General features: G+C 46.4%; 11 protein-coding genes across 11 annotated transcripts; 8 read left to right on the forward strand and 3 right to left on the reverse strand.

The window, feature by feature from the left end:
- Window positions 1-203: 203 nt before the first annotated feature.
- Window positions 204-844, forward strand: BO97DRAFT_448884 (uncharacterized protein; the record flags this gene model as incomplete). The annotated part of the gene is made up of 1 exon (XM_025698850.1): window positions 204-844. Exon 1 carries the CDS (start codon window positions 332-334, stop codon window positions 842-844), a length of 513 nt encoding a protein of 170 aa, XP_025545767.1. The 5' UTR covers window positions 204-331.
- A 1,065-nt stretch (window positions 845-1,909) lies between these two features.
- BO97DRAFT_409528 (uncharacterized protein) lies at window positions 1,910-3,569 on the forward strand. Its single transcript, XM_025696085.1, has one exon. The coding sequence runs from the start codon at window positions 1,938-1,940 to the stop codon at window positions 3,096-3,098; it is 1,161 nt and encodes a 386-aa protein (XP_025545768.1). The 5' UTR covers window positions 1,910-1,937; the 3' UTR covers window positions 3,099-3,569.
- Window positions 3,570-5,099: 1,530 nt separating this feature from the next.
- On the forward strand, window positions 5,100-6,029 carry BO97DRAFT_22864 (Zn(II)2Cys6 transcription factor domain-containing protein). Its single transcript, XM_025690704.1, has 3 exons — window positions 5,100-5,391; window positions 5,456-5,599; window positions 5,651-6,029. The coding sequence occupies exons 2-3, from the start codon at window positions 5,459-5,461 to the stop codon at window positions 5,999-6,001; spliced, it is 492 nt and encodes a 163-aa protein (XP_025545769.1). The 5' UTR covers window positions 5,100-5,391; window positions 5,456-5,458; the 3' UTR covers window positions 6,002-6,029.
- Window positions 6,030-7,565: 1,536 nt separating this feature from the next.
- On the reverse strand, window positions 7,566-7,820 carry BO97DRAFT_358390 (ankyrin repeat domain-containing protein; the record flags this gene model as incomplete). Its single annotated transcript, XM_025692256.1, has 1 exon — window positions 7,566-7,820. A coding segment is annotated over one exon (255 nt), but the record flags the coding sequence as incomplete, so codon positions are not given.
- Window positions 7,821-8,128: 308 nt separating this feature from the next.
- On the forward strand, window positions 8,129-9,321 carry BO97DRAFT_380086 (BTB/POZ domain-containing protein). Its single transcript, XM_025693185.1, has 2 exons — window positions 8,129-8,305; window positions 8,353-9,321. The coding sequence occupies exons 1-2, from the start codon at window positions 8,274-8,276 to the stop codon at window positions 9,089-9,091; spliced, it is 771 nt and encodes a 256-aa protein (XP_025545771.1). The 5' UTR covers window positions 8,129-8,273; the 3' UTR covers window positions 9,092-9,321.
- A 526-nt stretch (window positions 9,322-9,847) lies between these two features.
- Window positions 9,848-11,715, forward strand: BO97DRAFT_380088 (uncharacterized protein; the record flags this gene model as incomplete). The annotated part of the gene is made up of 3 exons (XM_025693186.1): window positions 9,848-10,782; window positions 10,829-10,916; window positions 10,963-11,715. Coding segments are annotated over exons 1-3 (1,491 nt in total), but the record flags the coding sequence as incomplete, so codon positions are not given.
- Window positions 11,716-13,034: 1,319 nt separating this feature from the next.
- Window positions 13,035-16,646, reverse strand: BO97DRAFT_439034 (uncharacterized protein; the record flags this gene model as incomplete). Its single annotated transcript, XM_025697945.1, has 6 exons — window positions 13,035-13,207; window positions 13,338-13,489; window positions 13,567-14,013; window positions 14,063-15,033; window positions 16,502-16,513; window positions 16,623-16,646. The coding sequence occupies 6 exons, from the start codon at window positions 16,644-16,646 to the stop codon at window positions 13,035-13,037; spliced, it is 1,779 nt and encodes a 592-aa protein (XP_025545773.1).
- Window positions 16,647-16,791: 145 nt separating this feature from the next.
- BO97DRAFT_320149 (uncharacterized protein) lies at window positions 16,792-17,484 on the forward strand (the record flags this gene model as incomplete). The annotated part of the gene is made up of 1 exon (XM_025691279.1): window positions 16,792-17,484. A coding segment is annotated over one exon (693 nt), but the record flags the coding sequence as incomplete, so codon positions are not given.
- A 1,696-nt stretch (window positions 17,485-19,180) lies between these two features.
- On the reverse strand, window positions 19,181-19,837 carry BO97DRAFT_22979 (uncharacterized protein). The gene is made up of 2 exons (XM_025690714.1): window positions 19,330-19,837; window positions 19,181-19,262 (listed from the first exon to the last, which is right to left on the reverse strand). The coding sequence occupies exon 1, from the start codon at window positions 19,634-19,636 to the stop codon at window positions 19,337-19,339; it is 300 nt and encodes a 99-aa protein (XP_025545775.1). The 5' UTR covers window positions 19,637-19,837; the 3' UTR covers window positions 19,181-19,262; window positions 19,330-19,336.
- A 274-nt stretch (window positions 19,838-20,111) lies between these two features.
- BO97DRAFT_409534 (uncharacterized protein) lies at window positions 20,112-21,687 on the forward strand. The gene has a single exon (XM_025696086.1). It carries the CDS (start codon window positions 20,213-20,215, stop codon window positions 21,266-21,268), a length of 1,056 nt encoding a protein of 351 aa, XP_025545776.1. The 5' UTR covers window positions 20,112-20,212; the 3' UTR covers window positions 21,269-21,687.
- A 2,882-nt stretch (window positions 21,688-24,569) lies between these two features.
- On the forward strand, window positions 24,570-25,517 carry BO97DRAFT_409535 (uncharacterized protein). The gene is made up of 2 exons (XM_025696087.1): window positions 24,570-24,626; window positions 24,679-25,517. The coding sequence occupies exon 2, from the start codon at window positions 24,680-24,682 to the stop codon at window positions 25,148-25,150; it is 471 nt and encodes a 156-aa protein (XP_025545777.1). The 5' UTR covers window positions 24,570-24,626; window position 24,679; the 3' UTR covers window positions 25,151-25,517.
- Window positions 25,518-25,911: the final 394 nt, after the last annotated feature.

Below are 25,911 nucleotides of genomic sequence, written 5' to 3' on the forward strand. Positions count from 1 at the left end.
ATTGTTAACATTGAACAGTATCTTTTCCAAAGGCTATCTAGTTCCGTATAGTCCACTGACCGCGGCCGAACGAGATTAGACTGATCAGACTGCAGTGATGGGAGGAATGAAGCATTCACGACATTTCATTCCAGCTTCTTGTTGAAGAGGACCCGACAACGGGAAGAATGAAGGGGCAAAGAAGTTGTAAATAATCATCAGAGGTATATAGTCAGATCATTGGCTCCTAAATGGCGTAGTCTCCCCTATCCTTCTCCTCCTTTCTTCACTTTCAAGATTGATTTGAAACAGCTTCTCACCAGAGGGTTGTCCAGCATTTCAAACAGGACAGATGACAAAACATCATATCGGCAGTGATGATGCCTGCGGTCGCTGCCGCCCGGAATACTTTTGGCCCCTGAAGAAGTGGGTTAAAAAGTGTGCGGCCTCAGGGAAGCCTGAGTTGGCAAGAAAAGCTAGTCAGACCTATTTGGCTACCATCGCGAAATCGAAGCTCGTGATAATCAAAGATTCCATAACGATCTGTCCTCACGGAGCACTACGAATGATTGGAGAAGATATGCCTGATGAATGCAGGAAAAGTCAGGATCTGGCCGATGGTGCTTGGTTTGGGAACGTGACCGTCGTATACAATATATTGAAATGGTTCAATGTGGAGACAGCTCATCAGATCCTCATCGATAAGGGCGACAATTTTATCTACAATGGCCCTTTGCTGGTATTCAAGGATGAGGATTTCGAATGCCTTCGAGAAGCAGAAGCTGTCTTGCACCTGTTGTTGGAAGATCATCGCACGGTAGAGTCAGTGGTATCCTCAATAAACTTGGATCAATGGGACGATTAGCTTCCAGTCACATTCAGGTGCGTACTCGAGTTAGGTACATGTTTCGAAGGACACGCTGACCTGCACACGCAGTGGCCTTGAATCCATCGAGAACACGTCGATGGTCAACATCTGGTGATAATCTGTTAAGAGCTTCTAATGGATCTTAATACACGCTGAGGAAATTTGAGCAGGCTGGAAGGAAGCTCGAAGAGGCTGAAGCAAAAGCAACTCATTGGAATTAACGCTTTTATCTGTGATGGCATTTGGGCGCTTTGCTTCCAGTGGCAGCTTCAGCTTGAAAGATTTGAAAGATTCTCTCGATTGTGCGTCTAGTTCTGTAGTGTACTCATTAACTCAACACCAAATTGGTCATTAACTTTTGCTCCCATAAGAGTTTACCTTACACTAACACAGGCAGAGCATGTCCGGCAGACAACTCAGATGACGCGATGCATGTCATCACGCAGGTGAGTCAGCATTAAGATAAGAACTAATCCGAGCCTGGAGACAGTCTCACCTGAACCTCGGGAAAGAAGGCGGTGTTGATATCCTAGACAGAATTTACCAGCGGATCGCCTAAACTGTTGCTGGACGTCGCACCTGGCCAGATGATAACCACGCCAGATCCAAAATACCTCTCTGACGAGAAACACCTCGCCGGGCCTTATGTTGGCTTTTTTGCCCTGTTTCGTTCTGCAGCCCGGGTGCTTAAGTAGACCTAAAGCAAGATGAGTTGCCAAGCAAACGATGTGACCGCAATTATTATTCAATAGTTAGACTTATTGCCACGCAACCCAGGAGATCTTTTTGGAGGGATGAGGCAGCTTTCAGCAGCTGGCATAGTGCTATAGTTGTCTGGTCAAGTACCGAAAATACACACTCCTGCTAGGCTAAGCCGTTAATCAACATGCTCTAGTTCAAACTCTGGCAGTTAGAGTAATCACCATTTGAAGACAATGGATCAAAGTTTATCCGACATATGCAATGATGTGTTGTTCAAATGCGGGGCAAACTCCTACCAAGTTGTGTTTAAAAATGAACCTCTTCTATGTAATCAGAGTCAGCTTCATTTACCTCAATATAAATCACCGCGTCCTGACAGTTGATAACAATGGCTTCTCTTCGAATTGCAGATATATATCGGCCTAAGTCTACGGATCTTGAGGCTGTGAGGCCATCCATCACGAATGTGAAACATTTATCCTCGTATAATTGGATCGAATCGCGAACCCCGACAATTGCCGTTCCCGGTTGTCCTCCTCTGTGGTCTCCACCCAGATCCTCTAAAAAGGTAGACAAGGATTCTGGGCTCATTTACGTCGCTCAAAACGCGGCTCGCTACCCTGAAAGTCCACTTGAGCCACTTTTCCGTTCGCTGTACATCGAAAATCCCTCCTACGATATATGTGCAGTTGACCTGATAACTGATCGAAATAACCTTCGCAAACTTCTCGCATTTATCAATCCGAGTCTGTCTAAACATGAACTTAAACCTTTTACCATCGAGGTTGAGGTCACGAACGATACAGCGATTTTTTGTCGGGCCGAAACCAAAGCAATAGATTTTATCAAGCCCAACGAATTCAAGGGTTACGGTCATGAGTTTGAAAAAGCATTCACCACTTCTCAAATAGCTGGCAGTACTGGTCACCATAGAATTATTTCCTACGACTTTGGTGGTTTGAAGCTCATAGTACGCTACGAAACTGACGCCTATATCGAGCTTCCAGAACCTCAAGGTCAGGTAGAGTCAGAAAATGGAGATCTACTAAACATGATGGGCAAATTAACTCTTGCACAAACCGACAATCCGTCCGACATTCCTTCTAAGACCAAGTTAGGGACCAGGAGGCAAGGCAAACATGTACCAGTCCATTCAATTCTTGAGATCAAGACACGCGTGTTACACAAGCCTATCGGCATGCAAGAGGTCCTCCCACAATTATGGGTCTCCCAAACAACCAACCTTGTCCGGGCCTACCACAAAGGCGGCGTCTTTTACCCACCGGATGTCGAAGACGCGACACTTGAGATCAATAACTGGGAGAAAGTCCATGCGAATGATCTTCAAATGTTGGTCTTACTGATCAAAGATATCATCAAAGTGGTGAGAGAAAACGACGGTAGCGCAGTTATCAAACACGACGGTCGGAAAAATCATCTGGAGGTTTGGACGAGAGATGGAAGCAGGATGTTACCAGTTGATCTATATTCGAAGTTCCATCATGAATCAAAGTCGACCCAAGCGATTGAATCGGATTCTCGAAAATAGCACTGAGAATCGGAGACACCTCTTACACTATCGACGTCTCAAGGATATTGTGTTTATCGGCATACGTTAGGTCGCAACCGCCTTGCTCAGACACAATGTACAAATTTTATTTACCACGATATTGATTTCTTTGATATCGCTCTCAGGGGTTCGAATCGGGCTACAAACACTTTTTGGCTCTTTACAAGACGATATCCCTCAGTATCACATTCTTCAGGAGATATGACTTCCTTGGGATCGACGTACTTGAAGGGCGGTTTGATGATCTATTTGTGAGTCTGTGAGCCTGCAAAACCAATTACAATTACGGCTTAGGTTCTGGGAAACAAATTTGCAGACTTCAGGGTAGGCATGGCAGTTGTGCAAGGCACTATATTCTCGGGTTTCGTAGACATCGGTATGAAACTCATCTGAACCAAAGGAGTGGTGTACTGGTCGGATTGGTGGTTATCGTGTAATCCCTGCGCGTCTGATTCTCGGCATGTGGTAGAGCTGTCGGGATAAAGAGTAGCCGCTTGTTGAATGCGACTAGATTTGAACACTCAAAGAAGTATGTAATGCCTGCCCCTTTGATGTCACACCGGTCAAGGATTCCCGTGGACAATTGTAGAGTATGCTCGCACAGAGTCGTAGCAGCCAGGACAGAGAAGAGAGCAACCCAATCACGAGCCCTGGATTGACGACCCTGCGGAGAAGGCGATGAGCGGTGACAAATCAGGGCGTCCGACAGATTTTCACCAGCTTTTCTGTGACGCTTAACACCACACAGAGATAATCGGGTCCGCGAGAGCAGAAATCCAGGAGCTGAAAATCGAATAGCAAATTTCACGTCTAAAGTGCGAATCTGCGAGAGGAAATCAAGCCCTCTAGGCCAGGCCGGAGTCACAAACAGCAAATGACCCCTGAGCAGATCGTTGGAGGCCGTCCCTACTGGCAGCCCTCAAGCAAACCTCAAGAAGTCGCCACACGACCCCAGAAGGGTACGGCACTACAACCGCTGATGAGAGTAACACTGTAGACAATTTCCAGTGTCCATTACTTGGTTCCCCAACGGTATTGGTAACGCGCTTTCAAGCTGAAATTCCATAAATAAAAGTAATGGTTGCTGTCGGAGGCCAGGTCAGCTGCGCCTGTACTTTCGCTGCCCCTACCTAGCTAGCACAGGACGATTTGGACTTGGCAATTCCTGAGAGTGCTTAGGAGTCTGGTGCGACAGTGCGGACTCTTGGATAAAGGGTAGCTCTTCGCGGGACAACTCAATGAGACTGTCCTGCTACACCAACACAAGGCTGACTGGTTGACAGGGTACGAACTGTATCGTCTAGCCTGTATTATGACCTAGCTGACCGGTAACAAACATTCAGCACTGTACGTATCAAGCTACATCTGGCGCAGCATCGATGTTCACATTTCGATGTACCTTTTCGTATTGTGTGATCACACCACAGATTAGCCCAGCCACACTGCCTTTGTGCGTGGAATTACAGCATGTCAAGCCCGCCCTTCACTACCCTTGTTAAAGCTTGCTCGCGCCAGAGAGCACTTTCTAACCCTACTGGAATGAACAAATCACTCACATTTAGCAGTTATTGCATGAACAATGATTTTGCGTGTCTTCATCGTTTTCTGGTCCTGCGAGCATGCGTAAACTAGTATTGACACTTATGACGATATAAGGTACCACAGGGCGATAACGACTGAAAACTTGACTCTCGAGTAGGATAATTACTTGCCGATTACCTTAGTTAACTTCATTACTGTCTCTAAGTACCTATCCGCTACCACCGACCGCGGGAATCCCACCCGCGAGTATTACGGGCACATCTTGGCTGGCATTAGAGGACGGTACTTCAAGTGAGGCTTGCTCTGACTAGCACAAGAAGATTTTGCATCATTTCTCCGCTTGTCATCAGAACCCTATATAGTCTCGCTCGGTAACAAACATAGAAGTATCCTGCGTTCTCTGCCTGTCACTGATTCGAGCAGGAGTTCACCCGTCTGCTACTGTCGAAACAGAAAGAAACAAAGGGGCCAAACAAGAAACAAAGCCAGCTGCCCGATCGCAGTTTGACTATTGCTCGGACCGGTCACTGTCGTACTGACAAGGATCATGCGCTTTCTTTGTTTGCTTCGGCAAACATGATAGCAAACAAAATTTTGAGAAATGGTCCTCAAACTGAGATTATAAGTTCGATGGCTCTCGTGTCTACCATGTGGAATAAACAATCCTCGGTCGGCTCTGAGCAGCTACAGAATATTGTGCCGTAGGCACACAAGTTGCGTTAATTAAGTGGTAAGTATAAATGGATTAGTCCAATCGGTGGTCATGATAGTAACATGATGCACAATTGATCAAGGCAATGGCGAAAATATCAGCATTTCGGCCTTTACTCCCTGCTGACTCCACGCCCTCGTCTCAGAGTCGGAGTGAAAATGGCTCTAACTCCGCTCAATCTCGTCGTTCCTCGGCTTGTTTCGAGTGTCGCAAGAAACGTGTCAAGGTAGGAAATCTGAACCCACAAGTCCTCAAATGCGACTGAACACTCATATAGTGCGTCGGCTCATCACCTTGTCACGCCTGCGCTCGGTCGGGATCAGCTTGCATCTTTGACCCGTCCAAAGACCGACGTAGAAAATCGGCACTCATCTCTGCAGAGCGATCTACTCAGAGATACAAGGGAATGTTGACGCAGCTGATTCGCACCTTGATGTTTGACAATGATGAGAAAATTTCTGCGTTGAAGGAGTTCGTCAGAGACCATGCTTCTGTGGAGGGTTGCTTGAAAAGCCTGGAGTTGAAATATCAGTCAAGCTCATCCTCGGAGAACAGGATAGCCGATCAAAGGCTGCACGAAAAGTTAACCAACGCATTCAATGATGGTTTTATGCTAGAAGAAGAATAATCCAGAAGACATTTTAGTCCGCTGAGGTTATTGCGAAGTTTGTTCTCAATGGTCTCTATGATGTATGAAGGAATAAAAGACTCAATACAGAACATCTTGTAAGTACTGCGCAATGAATTCTTAGACATTGTATAATTCATTGCCCAGGAATTGCCCAATCTAACGCCAATCCAACCTCGTGTGGCTGCATCCCGCCATGACCGCGCACGAGATACGACAAACCGGAAATTCTTACTCAAGTATGACAAGCTGAGGAATCTCTGGGCAAAATTATGGCTACACGGTTCTTTGTGCAATATATTTACTCTGTTCAGTATTGTAACCATCCGAGGAGCCCTCCCAACGATTGACAGAATGGGCACGGCGGGCTCCTGCTTGCGCGAATAAGACTCACCGATTTTCGGCTAACACGGAAACGGGAACATTGACTTGACCAACTCTATAATGAAATTGATCATCATGCAGCTGACACACTATTAGAAAACCTTCCAGCCAAGAGACGATAGAGAAGATATCGTTTCCTAATCCTGGACTAACTCATCTTAAAGTGCAGCGTAACCCTTTTTGATCAAGTAGAAACTGAACTAACTAGCATCCTCCATCCGTAAGTCAATTTAACTAGATACCAGTCAGGAAGGTAGACTTCCCAGTAGAAAGAGTACATAGAGTTGGGTTCAAGGAGGACCTCTGACAGGCTCGGAAAAATAACAAGCAAAGCCAAATGGGTTGTACTACTACTCATGCTGCAGGATTGTGGTTGATAGCAATATGCCGAGAGAGGGGCAATGAGCGGTGAAACTGTCAGGAACAGGTGGCCACGTCTCATGGGCTTTCCTTAGTCATTCCGACCTTTTGACCTTCCGCTCGGGCCGACACCGAATCCGCGATGACTCGGCAAGACCTAATTCATTGATTCACAAAAGGAATCGAAGATCATCCAATCCCTCAAATTATGACTTGTTGTTCGTTGATGCTGTCTATTATTAACACCCGCGTCATTTGCTTGACTAGCTTACCAAAGCGTGGAGGCGATAAATGTCTCTTCTATAAGGTGGCCATTACGGCCCCTCAACCAAGCTATCTAGCTTCCCAAGTTATAACTAAGCAATCGAACCCCCGAGCAGGCAATGGTACGTGTCTATTATTCGACACGAATACTAAGATATCAAGAAAAATACGTAACACTAAGGACTAAAAAAGATATCTAAGTCCTTAGACAATAAAATCTCTCTCTAGAATCTGGTCTCCTATTACTTAATCAACCAAGTAATCAAGATATGGGCTATCCACCGATAGGTATATCTTCCTATCATATCATTCAACACAGCGTACACAAGCAAGTCCTTCCACCCGAAGTCCTCCGAGTTTACTTTCACTCCATCATGCGCGAGAATCATTCTCATCATCTCATGGGATCCGATATATGCAGCTTCAATAAATGCAGTTGCATATTCCGTATAGCCTGCAACACTAAGGTCCATCTTCCCGGACTCGAGTAGCATTTACACAACAACAATACGCCCTGTTGAAGCAGCACAACACAAAGGTGAAGGGTCGCTTATGTTCACCTTATTCTTTCATCGTCAAGTAAGACTTTCACTATTTCCGGCTTATCTCTCAAAACAGCTATACCCAGGGGAGTTGATCCAACATTGCACTGTATATTCAAATTCACTCTTTTATCAATAATGAGTGATCTCACAAGGTCCAACCACCCACTTTTCACTGCTGCGTGAAGTGGAGTGAGACCCCCATTATCCGGGATATTCGGGTCTGCTTGCTTATGCTCCAGCAGTAGAGACATAATATCCGGGTTGCCGGTGACATTGAGGGGCGTACATCCAGCCAGGTTAAATAAGTAATCTAGGCAGAGATACCATGACTCTGGCCATTATGCTGATTAGTGAATAAGACTCCGCGGGCAGCTTGCAATAATTCTCTTATGGATTCGCGCTCACTCGAGGGTGGGCGAAGCCAGCAGTCCGCTGCAGCTTGGGAAAGAATCCACTTTCTAAACCGGGAATCATAATCTTCAACCAATAGAAACAGAACACGTATTGATCAGCGGAAGTCAGACACTTCAAAACCAGTAGGATGCTCTTTGATTATGTTTTCGTTGAGTAGTGATATAATCGGGAGCAAAAAGAATAAACAGCGCAAAAGTTTGAGGTCGCTACCTTTGAGAGAAGCTTCGCAGTCTGATTATCTAGAAAACCATCCTTCACCTATCGCACGCAGAACCTCACCCTCCCCTCAATTAGCTGACGAAAAGATGCCAGGGACAAATGAGATAGCATACATCGAGTATGTCTCTATTCAAGATGAACATAGGTGATGCTTACATTCGTCAGCTTTTTGGACTCGGATTTCGTGTCCCTTCGAGTTCGTCAGACAGGACGATCGTTTAGAATCCATCGGAAACTGCTTCAATCAAAGTCCAGGCCGCTAATTGCAGCTTTGGATAGTACGCTCCTAGAAGGACAGAACTTCCTGTACGAGTTTGAAGATGTAAAAGAGGGAACAGTGGCTCGGTTTATTGAATGGGCATATCGAGGGGATTATCCTACTCCTATCATCATTTTGGAGCCTCTTCCGCCCTCGTTTAACCCGGAAAAGGTCGACACAGACATCGAGGATAAGCCTACAACAAAAACTCCAGAAATGGATTTCACGTCGGAGAATCATCCTCTTCTTGTCCATATTCGGCTTTATATCTTCTCCCATCTTTATATTATTCCTGAACTTCAAAAACTGGCCTACGAGAAGGTGACCGCCTGTTTCGCGGACCTCGACAAGCCGGATGGGCTCGACAAGCAACTTGCAGTGATTGATGCTTTACGGCTCTGTCTTTCCAAACTTTCTCAAAATGATACATTGTTGGACTGGCTGGCTCAATATGCCGCTTACAGTATTGACAAATTGCGGCTACAGGGCTCTTTTCATGATCTTCTGAAAGATTTTCCATCTTTGAGCTCCCGTATGATGATTTCGCTGAATCCAGCACAGTCTCCGCCATGGCGGAGTACACAGCAAAAGTACCAGTTCACGCAATATTCTGCTAGATGGACGGGTGATATTTATGATATCTGAGAATCTCAGTAAGCCAACGCAGCCAAGCGGATATCGCGGTCATTCGGACTGGTACACATCGCTTATCTAAGCTTACTGTGTTTGTGCGGTGCTCGTTGAAATGTTTTTCCTCTCCGGTTTCCAGTAATAGCTTGCTTTTGCGCGCTCGATTTTCTATGTTCCTACACGGTTCGATATGGTCTTATCGCTTCTCTAAATTTCGTTTCGAGCTTTGAATGCTTGCCTGCCTGTAACAGAAATCTAATTTCGTATGTCGCGTCGGGAAATGCTGGTCAGCATCCGTGCAAGCTTCGACTTTATGCGCTTATAAGGTCTGAACTAACTTAAATACTCGACCGACGTTTCTTACTCAGGATAAGATTGTATTCATGCTTCTGTTGTCTAAATAATGAACATGTACTTTTCCACGGGTTGATGCCAGCGGGAACTATGTTAGATACTCCATTCCGCCCCTCTTCGATCGCACCTTTTATTCGAAAACCATTAACACTCACGAGAAATATCCTGGCAGGCTCGGCAACGTTTGCAAATTCTGATACATTTATGCGCGAATTGCTTTCCACCAGTTAAGATGCATCCGGCCATTCCGACCCGTCGGGAGAAATTTCCCGTCGACTGACAAGGAACTGCGGGGTATGCGCTTGTTTGAGCGACACGTTGCATAGCCTCACTTTCAAAAGCCAGCCTAAGGCAGCTTCAATCATATCGCTATCCTTTGACGTCTGATGTTTTTGACCTGGAAGATACGCCAGAGGACTTGAAGTGAGAGCGGCCAGACAACTTCGATACCAGTGGTGTGGTAGCCATATGGAGTATGCCACAACCCCCTTGTTCACTTTCGCCTTGAATCAACGTAAGCACACTCAATGGAGAGTGAAATGAGAGTGAGATGTAGGAGCTTCTAGCAAGCAGTTTTGACCTGCTCTCTACGATAAATAATCCGTGTTGACCTTGCTAGTTTTACCGTGTTATTTTACTCAAGCTGTAGGGTATAACAACCTCTATTTTGTATTTTGCACATCACAGATCCTTTGATTCTCAATGTCAGCCATGTCTTGCGGTAACCCAAATATGGCAGTCGCAGCATCTTTGAGTCTGATCCCCGAAGCCCAGACTATCTTGAGCTTCTTCGACCAACTTAAAGCACTATCCCCGTCAGCAGGGTATGAAATAATTATGAATATTTATGAAGACAACAGGAAACTTCAAAGTCGACTGGATGAGATGAGCATTAAGGTTGGTAAAAAAGAGGTGGCCATCGACGAGATGTTTGAAGTCAATGAAAAGGGAAAAAGCCAGCACCGCGAGACAATGGCTCATGTCCAGAAGCTCGAGAAGGTTATTCAAGAGAAGGAAAGCCTAGTTGAAAAACAGATCCAAGAGCTTCGTGACCGAGATACCCAAGTAAAGAAGCTGACAGCTGAGATCAAGAAACAGGCGGAACACCTGGCGCGAACAAAGCAGGAATGTGGCACATTACAAGGCACAATCGAGGCTAAAGATACGATCATCACCGACCTCAAATCAGACAAGACTGATCTTAATGATTGCTTGACAAGGCTAGAGAAGATCAATTCGGACATCAAGGAAGCGAACCAGAACCTCAAAACTTCCCTTGGTGACACCCAAGCCAGACTATACCGAATTGAGGGCTTCACTATTGGTCATCTTGATGGGGAGGAAAATACCCTGTATGTTTCTCAATGTATGCTGTCTCATCTTCTAACTCTCGTACAGAATAGACAGTTTCACAGGACTTTGGGAGCTCGCCAAAACGAAGTTAAATTCTGCATTCGCCGTTGACTTGCCACCGGAAAATCTTCAAGTATGTATACTGTGGCACTTATGAGCAGAAACTAACTACTCTTTAGAATATTTCTGCATGGTCCAAACTGAGAGAGTCTCATCTTACTCGTACTCATCGAATTCCTTTGCCATGTTCCAATTCTCTAGCAGCAAAACAGATTCGATTGGCGTTAGTTCTCGCCATTCTCGCCAGAGAAATTAACCAGCATGTGTTTCAGCCTATATATATCCTGCCTACGGACCCACACATACGGAAAACTCTAAAATATCTCGCTGGAACTGATTATGAGAAAGAGTCGTTCTGTCGCTCTCTATTGCAATCTATCAACTCAGATATGCAGGAGAAGTCACTTCAGACCATTATAAAGAATGTTGTTAGCAGTGTACTGTGTTACATTGAGGACATAATCCCTGACACACAACGTGCTTCGGTATGCTCGGAGATAGAAGCAATAGTACGGAAGGCTGCCGAAATCTGGCAGCCAATCAGACGTTCCAAGCGAATGTATGAGCCCGACTTTGACCCTCCCGAGTCCGACGAGGACTGGATCGCTTTCGACGCCCCTGATAAAGACCGATCAGCATCAGGTACCAAGCACAGTCCTCGAGATTCCGATACTCTGACAGTGTTCCCTCGTCTCTCTTCCATCGAGAATAACAATGTGACCGATTATTCGGTCGTGATCCAGCTTGCCAGCTCTTCACCTCTTCTTGCGAAGGCGCGGGCCGAGATTAAGCGGGAACCATCCAGTCCCAATGTCGTTCGGGTGGTGGCCAAGGCTTGGCGAAGCCGGTCTGGCACCTCCAAGGATTCAAATGTCCGTCAGTCTTCGGAGCTCGCGAACGGCCACAAAAAGGTCAATGGAATATGATGGCTCGTTTATACTGTCTAGTATCCTGCACATTATAAACTCAAGATCCTGCTTTGAGATTAAATAAATTTTTTAAGTCTTATATCGTTACTTCTCTCTCAAAGGAGAAATCTGTCGACTTCTTAGCATCGGAGTAAGAGTACCCAAGTGGGTATGGTATACCCAAGGGGTGTATACCTGTGAGTACTCACTTGGCATGGTCTAGTCGACATTTTCTACCACGGGCCACTACAATTTACGCAGTAGCGACCCGCCTAGCGGTAAGGAACCAGAAAACCATTCGTCTCCCAGACTGGGCCATTTGTAGTTATGGCCAAATATTAGAGAAAAATATTTCACTAGGCTCGCTGGAAGTTACCGACCATGCTGATGTCTCAACCTCATTATGATACTGTACTGTGCTAGTGGGCAAGAATCGAACTGCTCTGCCTGGGGTTAGGATGATGGGCCGCAAAAATCAATGCACGGCGTGGGCTTCAATGCACTGGTTCCGTGACGGTACTCACTACAATACCAACTTTCCAGAAGGCCCAGGCGAAGATGAGTCGGTGCATATGCCTGTCTACCTCTTAGCTAGACCTTACTTTTCGGTCGGCCTCCACATGGCTATGTCCCTCACAAGACGAAATTTACAGGGAACAATATGTCCTAGAATTATGCACGCAATAAAGGATTTCTGTGCCTGAATTTGTGCTGTGAGTTTGTGCCTATGTCAACACTATTATGACGTTCCCCTTAAAATAACTAAAAAATACGGCATATGTCGTGAGACCATACATGAGATTTTGCTTATTATTGTAGCCGCTGTAAGACGCTAATTCTGAAGCACCCCGGGTCATGAGTTTTCAGGAGCCATAGGTGAGGCTACATAATTCTGAATCAGTCTCAATAAAAAGGTTTCTCGCACGACATAACAGTGGCACATGTCGGAGACTTACAGCTCGATCTCCGCTTGAGTCAGCACAGCTGCTTGTACCAAGGTGGAGATCGCGAGCAAGAAAAGAACCCATCCAGATTACAGTCTGATTTGAATTATCCTTCAAAAGTCTGTTGATTTCGGCTTATACCTGCTAGGTACTGGTTATAACCGTCTAGTCACCGTGTTCTGAGGTGTCATTTTCCGTGATGGTGTTGAGAATACTAAATCATCGCGCTCTTAGACAGAGTCCTGGTGGGCAAGTGAGCCTTGCGTGCAAGACTATTCGCATGGTCGGAGCTTCACTATAATAGAAAATTCATACGGGTCTCTTAACTAGTACATGCTGCTAATTGACACACATGCGTTTGGTCCTTGGCTCATCCCTGCCTGTATACATTCTCTTCAAGCGTTCCTTTCTACTTGAGGTCGGCTTCGGAAGTAGCAGTTGATGGTTCAAGCGACACCGGTGGAAATCAATAATCAATACTCGTCGTAGTTCTTCATTCCACAAAATATTCTCTGGGCGAAGGTCGTCATGCACGACACCCAATTATAGAATACTCCTTTCCGACCGTGAGATGTGCCGCTGCATGTTGGTATCGATATCCTCGTGACGGAGACTCTTGCTGCGGCCCCCCCCCAAAAAAACTCATTAGTAGCATGTGGCGAATCTCACCTACGCCGTGGAGGAAAAAGATCTTGGCCAAATTCAAGAGCCCTAGAAACACCGGCACTGCAGAGCCTTGGATGCTCTGTAATATACAATAGACCTCTGCTTCCTGCGATACTTTATGCCCACCACTGTGTAGCCGTATGCAGCACAAGTGACTTTGAACAGCACGCCGTATGATCCACATTGGCTGACTGGAGTACACTACTCGTCCATGTTCTTGTCCAACTGTTGCTTGACCAAGGAGACTAATTCGGCGACTCGGATTGGGTGACGGTCGGTCTTCAGCGCAGCTCGATGGAGTCTCACATTCGGGTATTGTGGGTCTAAGACATCGCCGGGCTGCAAACCCAAAAGACATTGTTGCGTGCAGAACTCATGAGAGTGTGAGCGAGATTGACCGGCATAGTGTTGAGGGGGATTCTCTAGGTAGGTCGGCGTGGGGCGCGGTGCGGGCCGCGAGGACGCGATCTCACTATAGCCGCGCTTTCGTTGCGCAGCAGATGTTGAATCATCATCAGGCTCCGAAGAATCCTCTCGACGGCTGACCCCGGCAGGGGCACAGCGAGTGGAACGAGTGGACGGGCGGCGACCGAGGGAGGCAGGCGATTCGAAAGGAGATGATAGCTGGTATTCAGATGACGTCATCTCCGAGCTAGTACACCGGGCTGGTGTAATCGGCTCCTGGAGGCTTCTGCCGCAACTCGCCCGGTGGAATCTGTGATCGTGCATGGCTGAAGCTGATCTCCCATGTTGGTAGCTGCGCCCGCGCAGCATTCCGCCAGGTTTGGTCCCGACAGGTCGAACGGAAGCTCATTAGGCAGAGACAAAGCACCCTCTCGATGGCTGTCCGAGGGCCCTCAATGCCACTCTCGACGTCGAGATTCGGCTCGCACAAATAGTAATACAAAGTCGAGCAGTCGTCGGGCACCCATAGGAGCACAATCCCAAGCCCAGTAGTCAAGTATGAGTATTCAAGACCTTCCTGAATCATCACATGGTATTCCTGAACGATCGCAGAGCCAGCAAGGCGAGCGGCGTTATACCTTAGTTTCTCCGGTCCGTCGGTAGGGACTGTTTCTGGTTCGACAATCTCGTGGTAAAAGTTCATCGGTCGGAGTCCCGCCCTAAGGTTCTCGTTAGACAGTTTATGCGGCGGTTTGTATTCGACTGTAGTCAACAAGGCCCTGGTATCTCCATCAACTCGGTGGATACAGAACTGGTCGGGGCGCGCAGGTCGTTCCTCCGAATTTGCTTCGTCTGGCGGACTTTCGTCAAGAGCATTGGCGTGGTTGTCGAACCACACCCCATCCCCTAAGCCGAGTTGATCGCGAGCACTCGGTATTTTGCATAGTGCTGAGATGATATCATGGACGTGATCTTCAACAGCGAAACGTTCGTAGCTCTCAAGGTCCTTCTCGCTGCTCAAGGGCCGACGTGCGAAACGGTGTCCCAGCCCCTCCAGCTCAATGACCGGTGCAAACAGACGTGGTGCATCTTTACCCAATGGCTTTAAGTAATGGCAGACCAGGTTGTAGATTTCTTGTTGCTTAACAGCACACTCCGTCCAAGGTTCCAATCGTAGAGGGCAGTACTTGCCGGTAGGGGCCGGAATCTTGCCAGTGGTAGACTGAGCGGGATTTCTGGCTTTCAAAGGCTTCGAAAGAATATAGTACTAATGGTCGGAAGAATTCTCTTCGTAGTGATCAGAATGGTGATGGTCGTAATCAAGAAACGAAGCCTGCTATCCTAGTGCATCTAAATCAACGCTATGTATTATGAAGTCTGAGTGCGCTTTTTCCCGGGGATTAAGATCCTTTCTTCAAGCAATTGCCATTTCTTCTACCTAAACCTGACCTTTCCCGACGCCCTGGGGTTCCCTCTTGCTTGTTTACGTCATGTCAGATCCAGATGCTATTTTATTCGTTATTATTGTTTATTATTGCTTGTAGCATGGGGAATACTCGGCAATTCTCTCTTTAACTTCTGGAATGAGGTAAGAAGACAGTATAGGTTAGTACAACCTCTGCCACCACAGTGCACAAGCTCGTTCTATCAATTGACACTGACACTGGTCATAGCGATTGCGTGGCAAGCGCTTGTCTAAAATTGCTGATAAGTCTAGTGACCAGTAGTTGATAGCGGCCTAGGCCATACAATCGGCATCACACTAAGGGGAGCTCATCCAGCCGTGACGGGAATGACTCTGTTAGCTTACTGAGACATCGCGAATGGAGGCTGATGCGGCTGTTTTAGTGTACCTCGGCTTAGTAGGCCGCGATGGGATTCATTTTCATGTATTACAGTCGTCGCGAATGATAAAAGAGGATCCGGACGTGCACTCCAGTCTTACCGACAAGCCAATTCCCAGTATTGGGTTGGTTGTGTTGGGTACCCACTAGCTGTGACGAACGACATGAATGTGCTCGAGCCCATACCGCATACACAAGTTTGACACATTTCGGCGTTGTGAAAGAGCTCGTTCACGTAATAATTTAAGAGTATGCAGCCAATGTTTTAGGCCTCACGCAGGAATCAGGTCCCTGACAGCTGCGGCGGAGAGTATTACGTCCTTCATGACCGCGAAACTATGATCTAGTGCGCTGACATCGTACGTGCTCCTTTCCTGGCCATATCTTGGCCTCCAACACGTCGTTATAATTCGAGAGCCTTTACACTCCGCCTCCGTGACGAAAAACCTCCCAGGATATATCCGTACTAGCCGTGCTATCTCTGTCCATTGTATCTAATTCGCGGCCCAAGTGTCAATCGAGAGCTTATCCGCGCAGGGCTCGTGGGTGAACACACAGAAAGCACGCATCAAGTAATCATACATTCCTACATCACTCTGTAAAAGGGGTAGTGTATTTGCCGGAACATTTTTTAGCTGAAAGCATTTTTTGCCAAGTGGTTGTGACTAAGTACCTGCTTTTCTACTGGTCAGTACATGCCCTCGAGCTCGTATGTCAATTACAAAGCGTATTTTGTTTAACTTTTATTGTAATTTCATCATTAAGGTTTGCAAGCCTGACTTCGGAAACTTTAGCTTTTTGTTGTAAGATTTATGATCTACTTGGGGCGCAGGCAGCGGCAAGAAAATGGCAATATTAAATGTAAGTAGCGAGGCATCTCGCAAGGCACACTTTGGTCAGCTCCTACAGAAGATATAAAGAGTCGTCAGGATCAGCCGATAAAAACTCCAACCAGTCTCAATTCCAAGTCACTTCCTCTATCTTGCATCTATTCAGAAATACATTTTCTCACCATGTCATCTTCATCCACAATCATGACTGACTCTCCCGAGCATGTCCTAGGGATCGAAGACGTCCCATTTATCCCCCGCCACTCTCTTGAGCGTGTCGGAAAATTTGAGAAGATCGAGTTTGAGCAGTTGCAAGAGCCGACGGGCGAATTCGAGAAGGGAGTTCTCCAGCCGCAGAGAACAAGGGCCGATACCACAATCAACGTGGTATATGTCGTCAACACGGGCAGCGATGAGAAAGCAACGAACATGCATAAAAGCATCAAACTGAAACTTGAAGAAATGGAGGAGAGTACTGGTGCCATAATCATGTTCCTAGGCACCTACCGCGTGAATGTCCCTTCTCTCCGAAAATCACAGCCCGTCGGCGAAAGGGAGGGCGTGCAATATGCCAGTGACCGGATTTGGGAAATCGATTCACTCGTCAAAGAACTTCAAATGGGCAATCGGAACAACCTTACAACTGATCACACAATACCTGACGGCCTTGAAGATGCAATCAATGACGCGGATGTGTACATCTTCGGGTCTCAGGAGGCATGTCCAATTCTTGATGTTGAGAAGCCTTATGAGCCGAATTACCTTATGTACTACTTCGCCACGGCCACAAAGTCTGATATCAGCCTTGATGAGCGTTGTTCCATGGGAAAGACTGCGGGACTGCAGGCTGTGAAGGAAGCTGTTATGCTGGCCATCGAAAGGAACAACAACAATTATGCTGGGCACTGCACTTGGACTGGTGGTAAGGTCCTTGAAGAAAAAGGGTGCGCTACGAGTCATTCCAACTGGCACGAAGAGCTCGGCCCTAAGGGTACCGATCGGTTTACGTATCCAACCGAAGGATACCGAGAATTGGAACTACCTGCTGGGTTGGTTAAACACATAAACACTCTTTCGGACAAAACTGCTTCTCGGTGATCGCATGCAAGATGTCAGTGGCATTTACAGTCACTATATGATGGGATCCAACCAGCCCAGTATCTCCGAGACATTGTTTCACTACTACACTTCCACCGATGATGGCGGCGACTCTTACAGGGGCTGGTCATAGATGATGTTTGCGGCTGATGTCTGTTGGCTTGGCTTTGGCTTTCGATCCGATTGAGTTATCATGTTTGTTTCAGAAGTTTAAGATCGTCCCAATGTTTCAAAGTTCCCTTTAGGTCTTACTTGAAATTGATCCAGACAGTATGCATCCACTTTCCGGGCTTCCATTCCTGAAAATAGAGCACCACACCCCAGAGCATCCGACCGAAGTGATATTTAGGCAGGTGTCATTCCTTATGGTTATGGAATTGAAACTCAAATAATGGCTGTCAAATCGTATATATTATGATTGAATGAGGGGAGTCCGACAGCCCATAGACTGTACTTTTCGGCTTTTCAGCAGCCAAACCTTACCCTCTCTTTGCCACTATCAAGATATACTCCTCTTCCTGGACGGCTAGCCGCGTGCAAATAACCATGTCCTGATTCTGTGGCACAGCGAGAACAGCCCGCCACCCACACATGAAAGCAGGGGACAACAGTTGACAAATGCCCTGCGTTCTCTGTTCGGCTGAATCGCTCGCCGTCCTGAGTTGACCATGTAAATAGCTTTATCCCATATTGCGGTTTTCACCATTTACGCCTCTGTAAATTTTACCTTTATGCTGATGCGTCAGTATTTCTTTCTTCTTCCATTCGCGGCATTGTTTGTAGTCTTGCTGTAAGCACTAGTCCATATGCGGTTAAGGCATAACCATGCCCTCTTAGCAGGTGTTAATAGATTTCGTAATTGTCTAACATTAATAACTTATAGTACAGTATATTGATAACCATTCGACCATCCACTGGAGCGCGCGGTACAGTTCGTTCAACTGTTGAAATCAAGGGCTTGCTTTCTTCTGTGGAGAACCCCCAGCTTAGGCGACTTCACCACGCATTAAGCTTCCGGTTCAGACGTACAGATTGTGGTGGCAAAAGCCATATTCTCTCGCTATTAATTGTCTTCGATCTGTTAAATGCAGCCTCATTATTACACGACAAGGCGCACTGGTATAGTTATTTGCACAATTGGATGTTATAACTATTACTGGCCACGTCCACTGACTCCTTCACCTACTCATCCGCACCCGAGTAGAATTGTTGTTGATACACCATTAAAACCTAACCTACTATGAGCCAAATTAATAGAGGAATGCCGCCGCTGCCGGTAATTAGGACTAAGTCTCGGAAGACTGGAGAATAAAACTCCAAAAGCTTGCGATCTAGCTCTAACAGTCGCAATCTCGAGCAAATATTTTAAAACAAGGACCCAGATGTCTTCACCGAGCGTGGAACGGGAGTTGCTTGCTGGTTTGTTATCGATTTTCGTGGATCAGTTGAACGATTCTGCAATAGTTGCGACAATAGTAGTATGCATAGAAGCTCTGCGATGGACTGACTCTGGGCTGCTGCTTCTCATCAAATTCCATGCATTTTCGTCGTGACTCAAAACTTAAAGACAACAGAGTGAGTTCAGACAAGCACAGCAAGCAAGCAAATAACATAAACAACTAAAACTCGTCCAACTACACAGTAGACCAGGAGTGATGTCTAGTGTGGTATGTTGGGTGTTGATAATCGACTCAGGTGGTTCCTCCCAGTGCACTCCATACCAGCTGCTTCCCTAGGTCAGTTCGTAATCAATCTACATACTGTGTAGTAGGGTTCGCCGCGAAAACTTACCTTTCATCTATGATCTTGCTGCTCTGCATTGCCCACATACTTCATGGTTGCAACTTCCTCTATCGCATAAGGGGAATTTATTTCCACATTCATTACATTTGCAGCAGTCCCACTTTCCTCTTAGTATTGAAAGTTGACAAGAACTCTTTCCACAAACATCGCCGCTTGAGCGCATCGTGGTTGTCCGCTGATGGTCGCACCTGATTCGCTTGCCACCGGCGCCTTTCTTAGCCTTTGAGCAATATTCTATACCTCCCGAATACACTTGATGACCACAGCGGTACTGGATCTTCTGTCGCTTGCACATGTTTTGAACCAGCCAGCACGGATTTCGCCCAGAAATAGAAAATTGTAGGAAAGATGATCTCAATAGAGGAGGATGGAAGTACAAAGCCCGAAAGCATCAAACACAGCATTCTTAGAGCCCTATATACTCAGTGTTATCTTCACCTCACTTACTTTCAAACTGTCACAATTAGACGCCTTGGTGTGATGAGTTATTTCGTTCCACCAATCTTGTCTGGTTGTCTCCTACTTCGTGTGATATCTTCTTGAAGCGTTTGTGATAACAGTATTCTGGAGTCAGCGATTGGTCAGCTAATCTAAAAGGGGTTAGAGGTGACTCTTGGCAAACTCAATTGTGGGGCGATGGAAGCCGATAGTTAGTCGTACTCCACTGGCAAGTCTCACGGAGTCAGGTGACTATGCTAGGTAATCCAGCTTACGTGTGTTCTCTGTTATGCAAGGCGAAGATATAACTGGAACAGCCAAGTCACTTTCATCCTATCGTCACTTCAAAGTTGACTCTTGAATTTCTGTTGTTTTCTCTGCATAGTAAATTTTCAGATCTTTTGCTCTGGCTTTGATAACTCAACCACTAGATATGGAAGAGTTACCAGAATACGACATTCTCGAATTCTTTCGCGGCGCTGAGACCGACACTGAGTTGATGATTCTATGTTACGGCCTACGATTTCACATCACGGTCTCCGCCAAAAATTTTCGAAACGATTCCGAAACCACTGCTCAATACTTGGCTCTTTTGCGAAAACTGGATTCTGAGGACTATGCTGGGGAGGAGAGTGATGAAGAGAATGATGAGGGTGATCCGATGGAAAATATCTGCTTTTGGATTGCATTCAAATGCAACTCTGTCATGAAACTCTTATCTTCGGAGGAGCAAAAACCTCGAGTGCGAACTCTTCACGATTGGTTCAACATGCAAACTTTTGACCTTGTTCCGAAAGCTGTGGATGGGAAGTTCTATGTTGAGTCGTCGTCAAGTCAGCAACCGATAGGACAATTCGCACCGAAGGCTAATTTGTCTCCCCCTATTCAAAAGCTCGAGATTCCCTACATCGAAGCTTCGACAGTCAAAATATTGCAGGATGTGACGGATATGAATTTTCCTCGGCGGCCAAAGAAGGTTTTAGTCGGGTCTGGTGCAATCCGATTCTTTAAACCAACTCACTGCAGTGAGCAAGCCGATCGTGAGATACTTGCATTGATCGATATCAAATCCCAGGGCTTGTCAGATATTGTTCGCACTCCTGAGTTACATGAACTAGTGAAAGGCCAGGGAGACCATACCAGCGCCACCATCTCGGGAATCCTGCTCGAATACATCGAGCATCACAGCACTTTGGCAGATATCGATATGGTTGCTACTCCTTGGCATATTCGGAAAAAGTGGAAAGAACAGCTCCAAAGTATGGTGAGAAGACTGCATGCCGCAGGAATCATTTGGGGTGATGCAAAGCCGGACAATATTCTGGTTGACGCGAATGATGATCTTTGCATCATTGACTTTGGGGGGGGGTTTACAGAAGGATGGGTTGATGCAGACAAAGCCGAGTCTCAGGAGGGCGATCTTCAAGCGTTATCTAGAATTATCGATCTCCTCGTGGAAACTGATAATACTACAGGTCTTGCAGTGTAAGAAATAATTCGTGCTTTCGAGAATGTGGATCAGCCAGCAGAGAACCGCAATATCGGTGGAAAACTCGCTCCCAGAGTCAAGCTGGATGAGATGATAGGAGAAGTCTTGACGACCCAGACTTTTCTGAGCGTTCGAAGGGTGGCATAACCCTCCCTGAGGTTCTCAATGTCATCGACGGAGTAACTGCTCAGGAAGGGCGAGCTTGATAATACCACAAACGATCCAGGAACTGTAGAACGGCGCTCCAGCACCCGGGCCGAGTGTACCGAACGAATCTTTCTCTTCCATTCTAAGACCCGAGCGACCGGAAGAGATATCAACGGACAATCTTTAGAATTCTTTGTGAAGCATCCAGATCAGCCTTACGTTGTCAATCCTCATACTTTGCCAATATGTTATTCTTTGTAGCTAGTCTCCCCAAATTGGTCACTGGGTGATAGTGTTTACTTGTCGAATTCATTCGCCCGCAAGGTCAAGCCGGACAAATACGCTGCTGCGATGCTCCAGAATTACCTTCTGCGTTTCAGAGATGACTAAGTATCGGCCGAGCGTAATGCGACCGCCTGAATGGAGTTTGTGGAGGAACGCGAGATCTACGTGGCGGGTCAACTGATTAGAAGAATCGAAGCACTAGAGCGAATGGCATTCGAGTGCTCTACCCGCGTATAATTGGGACACTTTGAGTAGGTAGTGAGACTAGAGATGATGGCAAATGTCGGTTGGGCATAGATGGTCAACCTGAAGGAACCCGCAACCCACCTTATGTTTAATGACTTATGCGTCAATATGCTTCTATACTTTTTGTAGTTTCAAAGTGGCACGAGATAGAGAGTAAAGGGTATAATCCTTAGTCACACGATTGTGCAACCATGCCTCATTGAAGACGTGTTTCACCCTGGCTGTGATTAGCAATCCAGGTCAGCCTCTTTCGACACGTGATATCTTTCTTATCTTTCTTCGAGGACGACCCAAAACATCATGTAGCCAAGTGAGTTTTGGTAAATTCGGTTCCATTCATCGTACCTGATTCTGTTAAATCCGTGACCTCGCGATCTTCACCTCGTCAAAGTGCTAGTCGGTAGTGTCGCCAGGGCAGTCGTGAAAGCTAAAAATAAAAATCCAAAAGCTATGCATCAAGGCACTTTCTCAAACCGATATTGCATGATGATGGAAAGTAACCAGAGAAATATGCTTTGAGTCGAGAGACTATGAAGCCACCGATTTGATTCTAGCATCAAAGGTCTGACTAGGCTTAGGGCACAGAGGTATTCATTTTTATACATCACGACGATGTGCTCTATAGTGCTGCACTACTAAAGATTCATATGTCCCACCAGAAAACGAGGCCTGATCATCGGCTTGTCCCTAAAGTTAAAGACAATGCCGAATCGAGGATAGAAACAATAATGATCAATCTCTGGACTATCCAAAACTGGCAAACAGAGTACCTATACTCGATTCATTACTCGAAAGTTTGCTAGCAATGAGTAGTCATGCATTATGCTTATCGCAAACAAGCAATTGACACCTGTTCCACTTTCGTCATCGCCTTTTTCTTCTCGGGTTATGATCGGGTTCGCCTCATCACAACTTTCACCGGTAGCTGGGTCGTCAAAGTCCTTGTCTGTTTTATGTACCGGCCGTGGATAATATGTTTCCTAGCGGATATCAGTAAGGCTTATGATAGCGACCACGTTAGAACCACTAACCATATGATACGCGAATCCCGACCGAAATCCAATTGTATCGGCATGGGATGTGGTCATTTGACCAGTTCTTCGAATGCGGATGCCAAGCAAATATTAGCGTCACACAGCTTGCCGTGTTTGCAAGCTTTATGTATGATTAATGAAGGCTTTTCCCTTGTAGTGTTATTGAGATTGCGGGCAGTCTGTTCAATCGCCCTTTTAGTAGTAGTCTAAAATACGGTACATGTTAACGAAGCCCATGAGCGTTTGAGGGGGCGGCTATCGCAGGGACTCTTCGTTCCAGTCAGCTAATAATGTTTATTGCGCCTAAAGAGACCAATGAGAGGAAAGTAATGTAAAGATCAAATCTATAGAAGAGTGAAAATCACAAGCGGACCGCATTCTGTCGCCACTATCTTAACTAGACTATAATTGTGTGGCTTGATACACCGCCTGGGTGGTTCACCGCCCAAGGGGCCGCTACTTGAGCGGTGATGCTGAAGCTCACCGCTCGGTTGTGTTCCCTTTACAACAAAAGCAGTGTACTTACTTTATTACGCCACATTGTGGCTCACTTGTTATCAATAATGTCTTTCTTATGACAAACGACAAGAGGATACGTAACGTCAGTTGACAATACAAAACAGTACGACAACGTCAAACAATTCGTCCGTCTCTAGCCACGACGACAGAATCTCTACTTTCAGGGACTTTTACTGCCCCTCTTTTCTGAACTAAGAACTGATCTACCTGTACTGCGCTCTTTTTATTATAACATTTTATGAGCGCTGACCCGCCGTTCACATTCACTTCTTTCATTGAGACATTAAATCGACCGTTCCACAAATTATCTGTCCTTCACATGAACAATCTTGAAACATATTTGATCACACTTTTAAGATCATGGAGATCCTAAGAAATGCAGCGGCCTTTATTATCTCTCTAGGCCAGAATTGAGCTAAAGCACCCAAGACTGCTCTAGCTGTCATGGCTCGTTGTGACCGAGTGGACTTGGTGGGGGCATGTTGGTCGGGGCTTGCTTAGAAACCTTATCATATGTTACATAGAATTGTGCCTTGTTCCTATTGAAGAAAAGTAGCTGGTATGCCCGACAATTCGAAACTTGCTCCGAAGCCGAAATTGTGAGCTTTGCGATCAATATGTAGATAGTTACGACTCGGAAAACTTAGTAAAATGGCGTGAAGGTCCTAGTACAGTGGTCAAGTGCTACAGGATGCTCAGGAGTCGAATTATGTGCGCGCTAACGGCAACCAACTGGGTGTAGGCGCGAGACTTTACTCCCCCACGCCTAATCGTAGTTCCGAGTCGAAAACATGAGCCATTATCTTTCGTTGGAAGGCGGGCTGACAAGGGGGAAAGGGGCTGTGCAGCCTTTCCTATTTCTCGATTGGCCTGAACATAAGCACTATTCTGCATATCTAACATGGTCTGAGCGATTGCGTTCAGCCTCATCATTGGAAGACTAAAGTGGGTCTTGAGAGCGACCGGATCCAGCCTTTCGCGCTCGTCCAGCTGAACGTTAGTCAGCCGATACGCTCGGTAACTTGAAGACGGCGTGAAAGGTTTAAATAGAAACAGGGCCTCACTCGTAAGTGCGACAGAGCAGAAGTTCTTCGTCGTTGATCTGTCAAGCAGTAACTTTACAATATGTATGTGTTGTCACTTGGGTATATTTATATTTGACTAATGCTCCGACTCCAGCATGGGTTCCAGCCAAAGTCCCATGTCGAATGGTGCCGTACCAAGAACCGTCCAGCTCAAGCCGCCAGGTGGAAAAGCTTTGGATGAAGCCGAGCGGATCGCGGGCGTTCGATCGCGTGCGGGTCATGACGCCGAATCAACCATCATCTCTGTCTGCATAATTCGCCTTCCGTTTTCTGCCGATGGAAAATGGATCGATCGGGATTTGTGGTTGCAGGATCTGCAGGCTGGAGATGCTACCGATGAAGATTCTGCCATTGCACAGTCTCTTCGAAGAAGGATTGCGAAAGGCATTGGTTCTACATCTTTGGAGTTTGAGCCATCTTCCAGTGGAACCCTCGTCAACCTTTCATTCGAAGAAGCCGGTCTAACCCCTTCTCTTTTTGCCGCCCTCGAAAAAGAAGGCATAACGCCCGGCTATATACCCTACTCTCCGGACAACGGGATGGTGACCTTCACCGCTTTAACCTGATTCTGTTTTGGACGCACTGCGCGATGTCACACAATATAACATTCGTTGATAACATCCAATCTGGGCTTGGGGCGGCATAACACCGAGACGCTAGCCGACCTAGCAGAGCAATGTGCTAAATTCTGTTACATCGTACTCCGTCTTTGGGTTTCGCATATTATCTCTTTCGTGGGGGGTTATCCTGTTCCTTACTCTACTACTTCGTGGTCGGCTCAGTTACTGGCTGGCGGCGACTGGTCGCAAAGCAGAAATGTTATCTCAATTATTCTCGGTTCATTGTGCATCAAGCAAGGGTGAAGAGGCCAGGTAATACTGTACGTGGCAAGCTGCAAGAGTTGATAAGAATCGAGTACATCATAAAACATCCACTAAGCGCGCTATCTATGTATCTCGGAGGACAGCGGTTCTATACCTGGTCCATCGCAACGAGACTCCCCGGGTTTATGATTCTTAGGTCTTTTACCATCTTGAGCGTAGGCTGCCTCGATTCGAACCAAGCAACAGGCTGCAAACGGGGCTTCAACCGAGTCACATCCTCTGTCTCTGACTAATGAGCCGGTCGTCAACGGATCCGGGAAATAAGCATAGCAACCAGGCCTACCCTCGCGATGCTCAATCGTGCACTCAATAATATTAACTCAGATTGCAGCCTGATCGTGTATTCGATGCTGCTGTCCGGATCTGATGCCCCATCGTCGAAGCACAGACAATCTCCAAAATCCGAATACTTCAATCGATCTGGTGCGTTATTACAACACGCA

This window comes from Aspergillus homomorphus (assembly GCF_003184865.1).
Source record: "Aspergillus homomorphus CBS 101889 unplaced genomic scaffold BO97scaffold_103, whole genome shotgun sequence".
In the NCBI taxonomy this organism is placed as follows: domain Eukaryota; kingdom Fungi; phylum Ascomycota; class Eurotiomycetes; order Eurotiales; family Aspergillaceae; genus Aspergillus; species Aspergillus homomorphus.